Here is a 13,352-nt window from a genome sequence, read left to right on the forward strand (position 1 = left end):
GGTGTGTGTGTGTGTGTGTCTGCCCCACAGGACAGCACACTGCCAGTCACGTGGGTGTCCACACCTGTGTGTTTCTCACCAGGCCAGGGCAGCAGGTCACCCCCACCCCTGGCACCATGTCACTTGGGTGTTCACACATTCCTTGTCATCTCCCCCCGTCACCCTTGCCCTCCAGGAGCTGTAATCCCGCCCCCCAGCCTAGTGCAAGTGTCCCCAAAGGTGCTAGTCCTTTGCCGGTGATGTCCCTGTCCCCCTCAGACCCAGGGCCCTCCCGCCAACGCTCACCTGAGGCCTGAAATCCAAGCAGGCCTGGGGAGAGAAAGGCTCTACAGTGTTGCCATGGATACCAGCACCCAGAAGGGGAGGGGCCGTTTGTTACCAGGAGTCTCCAGGGAGACCCCAGACCAGGGCCCTGAGTGGACCCTGGGCCCCCTCCTTGTCCAGCCTGAAGGAGAAGCTGTGAGAGGCTGAGCTACAGCCCAGCTAACGTCCGCAGGCCCAGAGGACACAGAGTGACCAGAAGGGTCTGCCATGGTCCCCAGCGCAGCCCAACACCTCCAACCGACCCTGGGGCAGGTTCCCACCGTCCCTCCCCAGCCTGACCATGGTGATCAGTGGGTATTGGTGGCATTGCTGCCCTGTGAGTGTGTCCACAGGCCAGCAGGACGGCCTTCGTGAGAATGTGGCCCTCACTGGGGCCTGAGCTGACTGGGGAGGAGGGAGAGGCAGGTGAGAGCTCGGAGAACCTGGCGGAGGGGCTTGCTGAGCTCTAACCAGCAGTGGAACCCCTCCTGAGTTCCTCCTACGGCCTCTGTGCCCATAGCGGCTGGTGCCCATTTACCTGACCGAGAGAGAAGCCTCCCCTTCCCCTTCCCCCATCCACCTCCACCACTGAGCAACTGCAGGGAGGCCTGGGGACACTTATATAACGATGACAATGGTCCCCTCACCCGCGCCTCTGGACAAAAGTGAGGCCCCAGACCTGACCCATTAGACTCACGCCCTCCAGTATTTGCCCCACCCCCACCCCACCTTCATTCCTTCACCATTCATTCATTCAGACTTTCAGCTTTTGCTCTTGGTAGGGCTTGTGGTGGGAGGGAGGACACCACCCCCCACCCCCCACCCCACCCCCCACCCCCGCCCGTGGCCGTCTGATTGGGCGAGTACAGCCTCTGGATGCCCTTGCCGCTGGGCCACACAGATAGCATTGAGGCTACGAGGGGCCCTGGCTGCTGCGCTGGCTTGGGGTCTCCTGGCAGGAGAGCAGGACTGGCCTGGTGCAGGAGCGTGTCCACAGCTTGGGCAGGCATTGGGCCCCACTGAGGGCAGGAAAGGGTGGGGGGAAGGAACCTCAAAGAGTCCAGGGCCTTTGTCCCAGGCAACCTCTGGGCGGCCCCCTCACCCACCAGGATTGTCAGCCCGGCAGCAGCCAGAGAGGTGCAGCGGGCAACCAGCTCCACTGCCTCCCGCTAAGAGCCCCCGACCCCTGTGCGTTCCGACGCGGGCCCATCAGGCCGGGGGAGGGGCGGTTCTGGCTCCGCGGCTCCGCTAGGCGCAGGCCGGGCTCGTGGGGTCCCAGGCCGGCGCCCCCTCCCTAGGCAGGAGGCTCCTCAGACTGGGCGGCTTCTGCGGAAGTCAATCGTGGAGCGCGGCCAGGCACCTGCCCCACGCGCCGCCTGCGACCGCGGTCTGGGACGCGCTTCCGTGTTGCTTTCGGGCTTGGGGCGTGCGTGGACCCGGGCTCTGTCCGCCCCGCTGCTCCCCGGAGCCCCGCCCACACCTGGGCGCCGCCGGGGGCGGGACGGGCGGGGAGCCAATGGGGAGGGCCAGGGGCGAGGCTCAGAGTAGGTGGCTAATGGGCGTCGGCATGGGGCGGGCAGTGCGCGCCGCGGAGCCAATGGAAGTGTGTGGGGCGGGGCTCTCCGGCCGTGGGCCAATGGGGTGGCGGGCCGGGGCGCTCCCGCGGCGCTGTAGGCGGCAGGTTGCGGCGGCGCCCGGCGCCTGGCAGCAGCCAGTTCGCGTCCGGATTCCGGAGGCAGGCGAGCGTCCAGGTGAGCTGCGCCGGGTCCCGGAACTTCCAGAGCGCAGGGAGCGGCCCCGGACGGCGATTCCGACGGAGGGGCGCAAGCCAGGCCGGCGTGGGGGCCGCGCCGCACCTGCACCCGCCCCGGGCGGGGACAGCGGCCTCGCGGCGATCGCGGGGACGGGCGGGAGTGGGCAGGGGCCGCCCGTGCCGGGTGCGGTGGGTCTGGAGGGCCGAGGTCTGCGGGCGGACGCCCCGCGGGAGGGGCTGTACCCTCCGAGCCAGGTGGCTGGGTCTGGTTAATGATTTGCCTTGTTCCGGGAGTGGGGCGGGGCGAGAGCAGGCTGGGAAGTGGGGAAGCCTCCGAGCGCTGCGGGAGGGCACACTGGTTCCCCCTTTGGGGGGCACTGGTCTTTGCTACCCCACCCCCAGGAATGCGCGGCCTGCAGGTGGGGCTGGGCAGCAGACGCTGAGGGGCAGCAGTCCTGAGCCAGTTCAGGGGGTGAGGGGCAGGCCTCAAGGAGGAAGAGCGGGGCCAGGCTGTGTTGGGGCCAGGCAGAGCCTGACCCTGTGGCCTTCACCCTCCCTGCAGGACAGGGATGCTCTCAGGGCTGGCGGCCATGGAGCTGAAGGTGTGGGTGGATGGCATCCAGCGTGTGGTCTGTGGGGTTTCAGAGCAGACCACCTGTCAGGAAGTGGTCATCGCACTGGCCCAAGCGATAGGTGAGTCCCCTGAAGCACGGATGGGCCCAGCAGGTGCACCTGGGGTGCCCCGAGGAGGGTGGGGCTGCTGCTGATCCCTCTTGCCTGCCCCCAACTGCACAAGCCAGGTGGACAGACGGTAAGGGATGTGGACTGACTGACCCCTCCCCCCCTACTCCAGGCCAGACAGGCCGCTTCGTGCTTGTGCAGCGTCTCAGAGAGAAGGAACGGCAGCTGCTACCCCAGGAGTGTCCCGTGGGTGCGCAGGCGACCTGTGGACAGTTTGCCAGCGATGTCCAGTTTGTCCTGAGGCGGACAGGACCCAGCCTCGCTGGGAGGCCCTCCTCAGACAGCTGCCCTCCCCCTGAGCGCTGCCCAATCCGAGCTAGCCTTCCCCCAAAGCCTCGACCAGCACTGGACCGTGAGCCCTGCAAAGCGCTGGCCTTCAGCCTGGGGTTCCCTGGGCTGGCCCCCGACCCTGTACCCCCCGAGCCTGTGGGTCCCGTAGCACCAATGCCGGGCTGCTGCGCAGACCTGCAGGGCTTGGAGCGAAGGGTGCGCAGGAACGCAGCGGAGCTGGGCCAGGAGGCCTTCTGGGAGCAGGAGCTGCGGCGGGAGCAGGCCCGGGAGCACGAGGGGCAGGCCCGCCTGCAGGCGCTGAGCGCGGCCACGGCTGAGCATGCCGCTCGGCTGCAGGCCCTGGACGCCCAGACCCGCGCCCTGGAGGCCGAGTTACTTATGGCCGCAGAGGCCCCTGGGCCCCCCTCACCCACAGCGTCTGTCGCAGAACGCCTGCGCCAGGACCTGGCCGCCCAGGAGCGGCAGAGTGTGGAGGTGCAGGGCAGCCTTGCCCTGGTGGGCAGGGCTCTGGAGGCTGCTGAGCACGCCCTGCAGGTGAGCCCGCTGGACCCCGCACCCCTGCCAGTTCCTCCATCGCAGGGTGGATTTGGGTGTTGGTCTCAGGATCAGACGAGGGAGAGCATGAGGCCGTGCGGCTCCACGGCCGTGCGCCTCTGAGGGTCCCGTGTGCCCTAGGCCCAGGCCCAGGAGCTGGAGGAGCTGAACCGGGAGCTGCGTCAGTGTAACCTGCAGCAGTTCATCCGGCAGACGGGGGCTGCACTGTCCCCGTCCCCACGGCCGGACGGGGCTCCCCCTGGCACGCAGGTCAGAGCGGTTCTGGAGGGTGGCCAGGTTGGCGGGAGGCCCAGCCCAGCTCCATGCTGACCCGCTCTTCCCACAGGATCTTCTGCCTCCGTCCAGAGAAGAGCCCCTGCTGGGAGCCCCCCCGAGTCCAGCCCTGGTGTCCAGCCTGAGCCCAGAGAGTATGTCTGTCTCCCCCACTCTGGGTGGGATGAGGTCCTTCTGTGTCCCCCGCAGCCCTCTCAGCCCATGTCTTCCCCACAGTCACCCCCATGAGGCAGAACTCCTGGAGGTAGCAGCTCTCGCCCCAGAGTGGACGTCCAGTGCCAGCCCAGCCCTGGGCTCTGATGACATGAGCAAGGGCAGCCAAGGCCAGCCCAGCCTGGATGACAGAAGGCAAGCTCGGGGTCACAGAGGACTCCTTCCACCATGCAGTGGGAAGCCCTGGTACGCTGGGTCTGAGATGGGACTCCTCGGAGCCCTAGGGTTTCTGCTGCAGTGGGCAGGGGAAGGCTGAGGACTCTTGCTCTAGTCCTTGTCAAATCTGCGCAGACCCCTGGAGAAGCACGGGGCATGGCCAGCCCAGAAATCACTAGGCCCCAAAGGCCACAGCTCCTTGCTGGGGAAGAGAGGTGCACGGACCACCCTGTGTTCAGCCTGTAGGCATGCGCTTGCGTGTGGGAGGCATCCTTCCCCACGTCCGTGTGTGTGCAGGTGCGCGCACACACGTGTGTGTGCTGCCTTCCTACCCCGACACTAAAACCTCAATAAACTGCCCCACGTGGCTTAAGTGTGTCCCAAGGCTGCAATGGGCAGGGTCTGTGGGGTCCCTGCGTAGTCCCCTGAGCTGCCTGGGGCTGGCAGCAGCCAAAGATCCTGAGATGGGGGTTTCCCAGGGACCAGTCATCAGTTGGTCTAAAGCCGGAGCTCCCAGGGGCTCACATTTCAGGCTGCTGTGTCCACCCACCCCCTGGGGGGGTGGCCCTTCCCTGTTGCTGTGCGGGGGGGGGGTGGTGGTGGGGGGGGGTGGTGGTGGTGGTGGTTGGGGGGGGTGTTTCTCTCCTTGGCAACCTGAGCCTGGGGTTGGAGTGGTGCTGGGCGCCTGAAGCAGCCTCAGCACTGACCTGGGTTTGTCTGGACCCCTCCCCCACCTGGCTTCCCTCTCTGGCCTGCTCCCCACCAGCAGCAGAAAGCGCTGCCCGCTCTGGGGTGGCTCCTGGATATGAGGACTCAAGGACACGCCAGACCCGTCCATCAGGTTTCCTGAGTCTCAGAGCTTGTGGGGACTCCTGGGTCTGCGAGGCCCAGGGAGCTTTGCTGGCCCCTGGAGGGTGTGCCTCCCACCTCCACTCCCCAGGTGGGCATGAAGCCTCAGCTGCATGCCTGCAGCCTTGAAATTGGGGCAGGGCGAGGTCCAAATCACAGCCCTGGTCCTGGGCTGGGCCACAGGCTCCCAGCTCAGAGAGCTGTGGCTGGGATGGGAGAGCTCTGCTCAGAGAGCTGTGGCTGGGATGGGAGGCTCTGAGGCTTGGGTGCAGCCACGTGTATTGAGGAACAGGGGACGGGACAGCCTAGATCACAGGGGTCTTCGTGCTTAGTTTGGGGGCGGGCAACTTTGGGATGGACTCAGCCTTCTTCTGGGGTGGCCCCTGAGCCGGGCCTGGCATTCCCCACTTCCTTTGGGGCCGACAGTAGGGGACGTGAAGTCCTGAGTGCAAGGAGCAAGGAAACCACCAAGCGCACAGCTTATGGGAGTAACCAGGAGCCGGTACTTCCTGCCTGAGCTGCAGCAGGGATGGGAGTGGCTGCACGGGCCTGGTGGCAAAAGGGATCTGGCCCTGGCTTCCTCTGTGGAGCCCCCAGCCCATCCCCTCACCTGTCCACACGCCTGCCTGACCTGTGACTCCAGATAGGGCCAAGCACAGGCCACACAGGGTGCAGCCTGGAGTGCACGGGCCAGTAAGGCCTTGCCCTGGGTGGGAGGACTGGGGACTGTCCGAGGGGCCTGCTCCCTTCATCTGTAGCCCCCACCTGTGCTCCAGAGGATTGGATGGGCCGCTGGGCACCAGCCCTGAGCCTTAGCACGGCGTCATCTCCCAAGCTGAGCACGTAGGCCAGCAGAGGGCAAGGCCAGGTGCTATCCAGGGACCACCCTACACACACAGGGGAAAGGGGAGGACCAGCCCATGCCCTTCCTAGTGTCGTGGGCTTCCCCACTCCCCAAAGGGCGGCAGACACAGAACTGGGCATACTTAAGCCCCCTGGTCTCCGTATCTGTTTTCAGGGAACACCCGTTCCTTCTGAAGTCACTGGCAGGGACCTGCCCCTGGCCTGAGGCTGCCTCTGAGGATGCTGACAGCCCTCTTCTCCAGCTCAGAGAGGGTCCTCAGGCAGAACCTTCCTCTGAGGCTGTTCCAGGTGAACAAAATTCCACACCCCCCGAAAGTTGCCAGAAGTGCTTCAGATCACTAAGCAAATCCTTGAGTTGCTGAAAAGTTTACTTTTGAGTTTTAAACTGTACTTTGAAAACAATGATGTGAAATGTGCTGAGGTGAGGAAAGGCCCAGCTCCCATCAAACCAGTGGATGGCAGGGCAGGACCCTGCCTGCTGTGAGTACCAGGCAGCTATCCTCACTGTCGCTCCGCAGGGCCAGACTGGGTTGGGCGGAAGGCACTGGTGCCCCTACTGGCCTCAGAGTTCCTGCTTGGCCCCCGCCCCGCACAGCAGGGCCCTCCAGGGCTGGCTGAGAACACCAGGGTTCACAGACGGCTGCCCAGAGTAAGTCATCACCCAGTGGCAGCAAATCAGCTCTGCTGGTTCTCAGCCCCAAAGCCACCAACAGCCTCCCTGCCACCTGCAGAACCTGGCCCTGCCAAGCCTGCTGGGTGTGACACTCAGCACACCACATCGACCATCAGTTAGGACAGAGTCCCTCCAAAGGGGAGTCCGAGTCCACACAAGGCCCCGACTAAGCCTACCTCCCCCCAGGCTGCCCCAGCCATCAGCCCCCACCACCTGGGAGACGGGACAGAGCCTGCTGCTGGCCTCCTGGCGTCTGCAGGCCCAGAGGCTGCTCTGGGCCGGCTCCACAACCATAGGATTTTCATGGTGAACTCAAGAATCCCTAACAGGAAAGCGGGCCTCCAGGAGCCCCCGCCCCTGGAGGGTGTGTCAGGGGTGCCACAAAAGGGTCTTCAGAGTGCACAGAAAAGTCAAATCTGTCACCACTGTCCTCAAGGAAGTCCTCAGAGGTAGCCCTCAAGAGGCTGGTTCTGGAGGTCCTTGTTCCAACGTCCAAGGCTCGAACCCCGGCACCCGTGCCTGCCCAGGACTGCCTTAAGCTTGGCGACATCGGGAAGGCCGTCCCAGGAACCCTGCACATCCTGACACCCTGAGACACACAAGGGAAAGAGAGTTCCCTCCAAGAGGGCATCTGGTCCAACCTGAGCCTCCTCGTGCGGAGGACAGCGAAGTTCCCTGAATGCCCCCCGTTTTCCCTCAGCCCACTGCTGGTCGCAGAAAAGCACACCCAGTCCACGGGGCGCCTTTGCCCACCACCCGCCTTGGCGCGCGCCCTCTGACCCGATGTGGCCGTCCCCTGCCCTGCAGGGTCACAGAGGGGACGGGGCGGTCGCGCAGCCCAGAGACAGATCAGCCGCTGTCACACGCACAGTGGGTCCGGAGCAGCGCAGTGTGCGGTGGGCAGTGGCTGCCCTGCGCCTGGAGGGACCGCCGTGCGGGCGGAAGGGTCGTCCCGAGCCCCCGACCCTTCCCTCCCCTCCAACTTGGCTGTCCGATCCCGCTGCCCTTGCCCGGTCCGAGCTCCCGCCCGCCGGCCTGGGACCCCTCGCGCGTCACCTGCGACCCCGGCACGGGGCCGTCGCCGGCTTTCTGCCCAACTTCGGCGGCGGCCGCGGCCCCCTCGCGCCCCCGCCGGCTCCGCGCTCCGCGCCCGGCCCGTATGCAAATGTACAGGTCCCGCAGCCAATGGCCGGCCGAGCCGGGCCCGCCCTGCCCCGCCGCAGCCACTGTGTGAGAGCCGGGGACGGGACGCCACGCCCACCGTCGCGCGGCGCCTCGCGGGCGCGGCCGGCGCGTTCCTCTCCGCACGTCGGCCTCTGGGCGGGGCCGCCACCTGCCGGGCGGGGCCAGCGGGCGCCGCGTCGCCGCCTGGCGCCCGGGGCAGCTCCCCCGCCGGCCGGTGCGGTTGGTACGACCCGAGGCGCTACCCACGCCGGCCCCGGCGGTGGAACAGCCCGGGCGCTTCAGCACCCCCGGCCCGCGCGAGCCGGGCCCCTCCCCGGGAAGGCCGGGCTCCGGCACACGTAAGCCGGCCCGTGCCCTCGCGACCACCTACTGGCTGCGCCTCCTGCACCCACTCCGGGGCGGCCTGGCTGGCGTTGAGGGGGCTCCGCTTCTGCCTGGTTTGACCCGCGACCCCCGCGGGCCGGCCCTGGGGACTCCTGGTCACTCCTGTCCGGAGGGGCCACGGCACGGAGCGCAGGGCCCTTGGCAGCTTGCCCCCGTCCTCTGACCTGTCCTGTCCGGGCATTGAAAATTGTAGAAACCAAGGGAACGGAGAGTTTCAGACCTGGAGTCATCCATTTCTGGTGTAGCCCCAAGGTGGCAGCCAGGGGAGTCGTGGCCCTGGCCCCTTCTCTTCACACTCCCCTCGCAGCCTCCCTGAGGCAGAATCATGGGTCATCCGGACCCCTAATCAGGCAGAGAGGTGCCCGAGCCCCTCCTGTTCTCCACCATCCAGTCTGGAGAGTTAGGGTTAGGGTTAAGGTCCTCTTAAGACCTTTGTGTCCCCTCCAAAGTAAGCAAGAACTCTCCCGTTTGCCCACCTCCCTCAAGTCAACCAGAGTCTCTGGCACCTGCCTCAGAGCCTGGCCCTCCCTGGAGGACCCCATTCTCCCTGCTCCAGGCAGCTACAAAGGGCCCCTCTGCCCCCGACTTGGCCCAGGGACAGTACCTCCCCAGCATCAGCCACCCTGGCTGCTCTCCTGCAGCCCTCCTGCCCCCCAGCTCACTACCCCACTCTTGTCCTCCCCGGAGCCCACATAAGCCTGGGCTGGAGCCCACCAGTTGCCACAAAACCAGTGTGGGCCCCTCCTGCACCCTTCCCACCATCTTGGTCATTTCATTTCTTCCTTCAAAAGTGTTGCCCAGGTGGCCGAGTGTGGGCCTCCAGGGAGACATCTGACCCTGCCTGGGACCTTGGGAGCATGAAGCCTGAGTATAGAAGTTCAAGTGCAGGGTGTTGGGTGTGGCCCCCTGTGGGCAGGGCCTGCACCTTCAGGACTGGGCGTGATTGGGGCGGGCAGACAGGCAGAGGTTTGGAGGGGAGAAGTCTGGGATTCGGGGACAGGGACAGGCCAGAAATCAGGGTGACTCCCAGTTCCTGCCTTGCCCTGCTGGAACGACCTCCAGCAGTGCCCCCTCAGTCCTGCTGGTTCCAAATGCACCCTTTATCACCCTCTGAAGTGTACTGAATGGTGGTACCTCAAAAAGTTATGTTACATCCAAATGCCTAGACCCTGTGAATGTTACCTTACTTGGAAAAAGGGTCTTTGCAGCTTGATGAGGTCATCCTGGATTATCTGAGTGGGTCCTAAATCCAAAGACAAGTGTGCTTTTAAGAAAGGTACAGGCACACAGGGAGGAAGGCCATACGAAGACCGAGGCAGAGATTGGGGTGATGCTGCCATAAGCCACGGAAGACTGAAGGACCAAAAACCAGAAGCGGAAACAAAGGATTCCCTCTACAGATTTCAGAGAAAGCACAGCTGTCAACCTAGATTTTGGACTTCTGGCCTCCTGGACTGTGAGAGAAGAAATTTGTGGTTTTAAGCCCCCCAGTCTGTGGTCATTTGTTGTGGCTGCCCTAGGACACTGATACACCTGCCTTCCTAAGTTAGGGATCACAGCCCTGCCTGTTTCCTTTCCCCGGCTCTGGCCCTGTGTGTTTGTGCAGGACTGATGGCAGGGGACGGGGCTGACCTGGGCTGGACAGAACCAAGGGAGCTCCCTGTCCAGCTCCACCCTCCTGTGCACACGAGGAGAGGAGCATGCATCCTGTGTCTGGGCCTGCCTGGGCCTGCGAGGGGCAGGAGTAGGGTGTGCCAGCATGCACCATGGCCCAGTGAGGGCTGCAAGGTACAGGTTTTTCTCTCTCTCTCTCTTTTTTTATTTATTTGTTTTTGGCTGCGTTGGGTCTTCGTTGCTGCGTGCGTGCTTTCTCTAGTTGTGGCGAGTGGGGGTTACTCTTCGTTGCGGTGTGCGGTCTTCTCATTGCGGTGGCTTCTCTTGTTGCGGAGCATGGCCTCTAGGCGTGCAGGCTTCAGTAGTTGTGGCACGCGGGCTCAGTAGTTGTGGTGCATGGACTTAGTTGCTCCGCGGCATGTGGGATCTTCCCAGACCAGGGCTTGAACCCGTGTCCCCTGCATTGGCAGGCGGATTCTTAACCACTGCGCCACCAGGGAAGCCCTGCATGTGTTTATTATGACAATCTTCCAGCAGGCCCGAAGAGCAGCTGCAGATGAGGGTAGGAGGGGCTGATCCCGCTCCAAGGGGGCTCCAAGCTGCTTATCCAATTCCTTCCCAGGAGCTTTAGTGGCGTGCTCCCACCCACCCAGATTTGGGATCCTCTACTGGGCGGTGTCCTCATATCTAGTGGTCTTTGGCAGGTAGGCATGTGTGTGCAGAAGGGCCGACACTGGCTGAGACCAAGTTGAGAGGGAGGGGAAGGTGTCTGGTGCAGGGTGTTTAGCATGCTGGACCCCACCCATCCAGCCCTCCACATCACTATTTTATAGCCAACGAGGCACAGAGGGATTGAGAAACTCTTCCGAGGTCACAAGATCCATACTTACGCTGAGAGCTAAAGTGTCCGGATTTGGGTACCTGGCCTGGGTGACACCCAAGAGGTACTATGCTGTGCCAGCGCCACACACACACACACACACACACACACACACACACACACGCCCACAGAGAAGATTCCCTCCAGAGTCCCTCACCTCTCTGGCACCATCCATTCTTCCTTTCTGCAAAGTCCTTTCCGGATCCTGTAAGCACGCGGGTTATTTCTCCCCTCGTAAAAAGAAAAAACAAAATAACCTTCTCTCGGTGGCCTTCTTCCCAGCTGCCTCCACTTTTGTTTCCCGCTTGGTGCTCGCCGGCCGTCACTCAGCTCGCCTTCTCGTTAAACCGCCTCCAGCTGCCCCGCCCCCCAGCGCTGCTATCCTCCGGGTCACCGGTGACTCCCACCTCGCTCCACACAGGCGTCCTCCTGGATGCGCCTTCTTCCCCTGGCTTCCAGGAACCCTTCCTGGTTTCCCCTTTTACCTGGCATCTCACATCCAACTCCTCAACAACCGCGCCCCCCTCGCTTCTGTCTTCATAATCTACCAGGAGCGGATCGCTTCCCGCACCTGCGCTGCCCCACCCCAGCCGGCACCACGGGGGTCCCTGAAGGGGGGTTGGCCAAAGAGGCCTCCCCACTGGTCCCCCGGGCCCGCCCCCGCTGCTCCATTCTGTTCACCCGCTGCCGCCCGGGGGATCCTATCAGCCAGCGCCTGTCACCCTGCTCAGGACCCTCCCGTGCCGCTCCCCGCCCGGGCCCACTTCGCGGGCCTCCCTTCTGTGGTCCCGGCAGCTTCTCCGAGCTCTCCCCACGGCTGCTCCCTCCGCCATCACGTCTCACCCGCTAACTACCACTGGCCAGTCCTCCTGCCTCCGGAGCCCCGGACTCTGCCCTTTTTATCAGAGCACGAATCAGCTTCTCACACACCACGCGGCGCAGTGATTCGCAACGTTCATTGTTTATTGTGTCTGGACAAGATGGGACACGGGACTGGGGAATCGTCCTCGCTGTGCTCAGCGCCTGGCGGAGCCCGAGCAGAGGGTCCATCAGTGTTTGGTCGGAGTGAACGGACGGCACAAAGCTGCTCGTCCCTGGAGCGCCACCAGGCCGTCCCGGCACGGCTCTCCGCAGCTCACGCTTGACATCTGAGGGATGGGAGGGGGGGTGGCGGGAGGGCGGGGCGGGGGCGCCGCGTGGAGCCGGACCCGGGTTGGGGGCGGGGCCATCGCACGGGGCGGGACCCTGGCTGGGGGCGGGACCCTAGGTGTGCCAGGCTTCCGCTCCCATTCGCCCTGGGCGACGGGGGGAGGGTCGGACTGTGCCAGCTTCCCGACGGAGGGGCAGTCCCATAACAGCCCAAAGGCAGGAACTTAGAAACCTCAAGTTCTTCCAAGCAGCTTGTCTCTTTGGACTGTGATAACGCATTAAACAGTGTTTCCAAAGCCTCGAGATCCCCAAGCTCAGGGAGCGGCTCTCTCTTCCACCTCAGGCCTTTCTTCCCCTCCCTGGTCCCAGTGGTTCCCGCCAAGGGCGGGGTGGAAGGACCCCGGAAGCCGGCTCCATGCACTTCCGGGTCGAGGAGCGCGCGGCGGCGGCGGCGGCGGCGGCGGCGGCGGCGGCGGCGGCGGCGGCGGCGTTGTTGGCGGCGTTGTTGGCGTTGTTGTTGGCGTTGTTCGGGCCTAGTCTTGGTTCTCGTTCGGGCGGCGGCTGCGGCAGTGGCGGCGAGCGCCCGGTAGCGGCCGGCGGGGCGCGAGGTTCCGGGTACGTGCTGGGCCGCAGCTTCCCGGGTGTCTGTTGCGCCCCGACCGGAGGGCCGCCCCGGGCGCCTCGCGCTTTGTCTGCGGCCTGCCCAGCGGTGCGAGGCCTGCGCCGCACTGGCCCCGGGCTGGCGGGCGGCGGTGACCGCCTGCGGGCGCGGGAGGCCTCGCGCAGAGGCTGGGAGGCCCCGGGCTTGCAGGCGGGTTTCCGGGGGGGCGACTTCCTAGAGCGAAGTGTGACCGTTTGCTAACTCGTTTCCAGCTCCTGGTCGTCTTTGCTTTCATTGGCTTCGCCAGTGTTTCGACAGGCCTGTTTGGTTGACGGGATGGTTTCCCGTTCTTTAAGTCACGTAGTCTTCACAGCAGTTTTTCGGGACTAGGTATTGGCCTTCCTGTTTTACATACATAGAATGGAGCCCGTAGAGGTTAAGTAACTTGCCAACGTCACACAGCTCATGAGTGCGGAGCCAGGGCACTGTGTTAACCCTAGCCCTGATTCCTGGCCCATGTTTTTTTTTTTTTAATAACAAGGATTGTTTTACATTCTTGTCAGCTTTGGCTCTTATATACTTATCTTGTTTCTGCAGCAGCAGCAAGATGGTAGTCAGCCTGTGAGCCACATTTTGGCCAGTGGTCACTTGGACAGAACCTGAGGCTGAAGTGAGGTTTGACTTGGGACATAGCACACCTTCCCTCTCCCTGGACCACTCAGTATTTTTTCTTAGGAGAAGAATGTTGTGTCAGAATGACAACAGCTGGTTCCTTTTTTTGCGCTAGGCTGGTGGCAAGGCCGTGACAGGGCCAGCCTGGCTTTGGTTCTCTTAGCAGCCTCCCAGCATGGACTCTTGGTGTCTGTCT

At 64.1% G+C, this 13,352-nt stretch overlaps 2 protein-coding genes across 10 annotated transcripts in view; both read left to right on the forward strand.

Annotated features, from left to right (window-relative positions):
- The first annotated feature begins 1,164 nt into the window (after positions 1-1,164).
- Positions 1,165-4,652, forward strand: RASSF7 (Ras association domain family member 7). The gene is made up of 6 exons (XM_030850960.3): positions 1,165-2,054; positions 2,619-2,749; positions 2,910-3,622; positions 3,764-3,892; positions 3,969-4,050; positions 4,133-4,652. The coding sequence occupies exons 2-6, from the start codon at positions 2,626-2,628 to the stop codon at positions 4,162-4,164; spliced, it is 1,080 nt and encodes a 359-aa protein (XP_030706820.2). The 5' UTR covers positions 1,165-2,054; positions 2,619-2,625; the 3' UTR covers positions 4,165-4,652.
- A 7,689-nt stretch (positions 4,653-12,341) lies between these two features.
- PHRF1 (PHD and ring finger domains 1) overlaps positions 12,342-13,352 on the forward strand; it is a 28,191-nt gene continuing 27,180 nt past the window's right edge. For 7 of the 9 annotated variants that reach the window (XR_009564721.1, XR_009564722.1, XM_030850913.2 and 4 more), the window contains exon 1: positions 12,342-12,498. The gene's annotated coding sequence lies outside the window, so the exon portion shown is untranslated. The remainder of the gene's footprint in view (positions 12,499-13,352) is intronic. The other 2 variants (XM_030850919.2, XM_030850914.2) reach the window with 2 other exon arrangements.

Source organism: Globicephala melas, chromosome 8 (genome assembly GCF_963455315.2).
Source record: "Globicephala melas chromosome 8, mGloMel1.2, whole genome shotgun sequence".
Classification (NCBI taxonomy): Eukaryota; Metazoa; Chordata; class Mammalia; order Artiodactyla; family Delphinidae; genus Globicephala; species Globicephala melas.

What these genes read in the sequence shown, in the direction of transcription:
- RASSF7 (XM_030850960.3), top strand. Translation starts at nt 2,626, where the DNA reads ATGCTCTCAGGGCTGGCGGCCATGGAGCTGAAGGTGTGGGTGGATGGC. An exon ending in GGGCTCCCCCTGGCACGCAG is followed by an intron (nt 3,893 to 3,968) that starts GTCAGAGCGGTT and finishes CTCTTCCCACAG; the next exon opens with GATCTTCTGCCTCCGTCCAG. An exon ending in GTCCAGCCTGAGCCCAGAGA is followed by an intron (nt 4,051 to 4,132) that starts GTATGTCTGTCT and finishes TCTTCCCCACAG; the next exon opens with TCACCCCCATGAGGCAGAAC.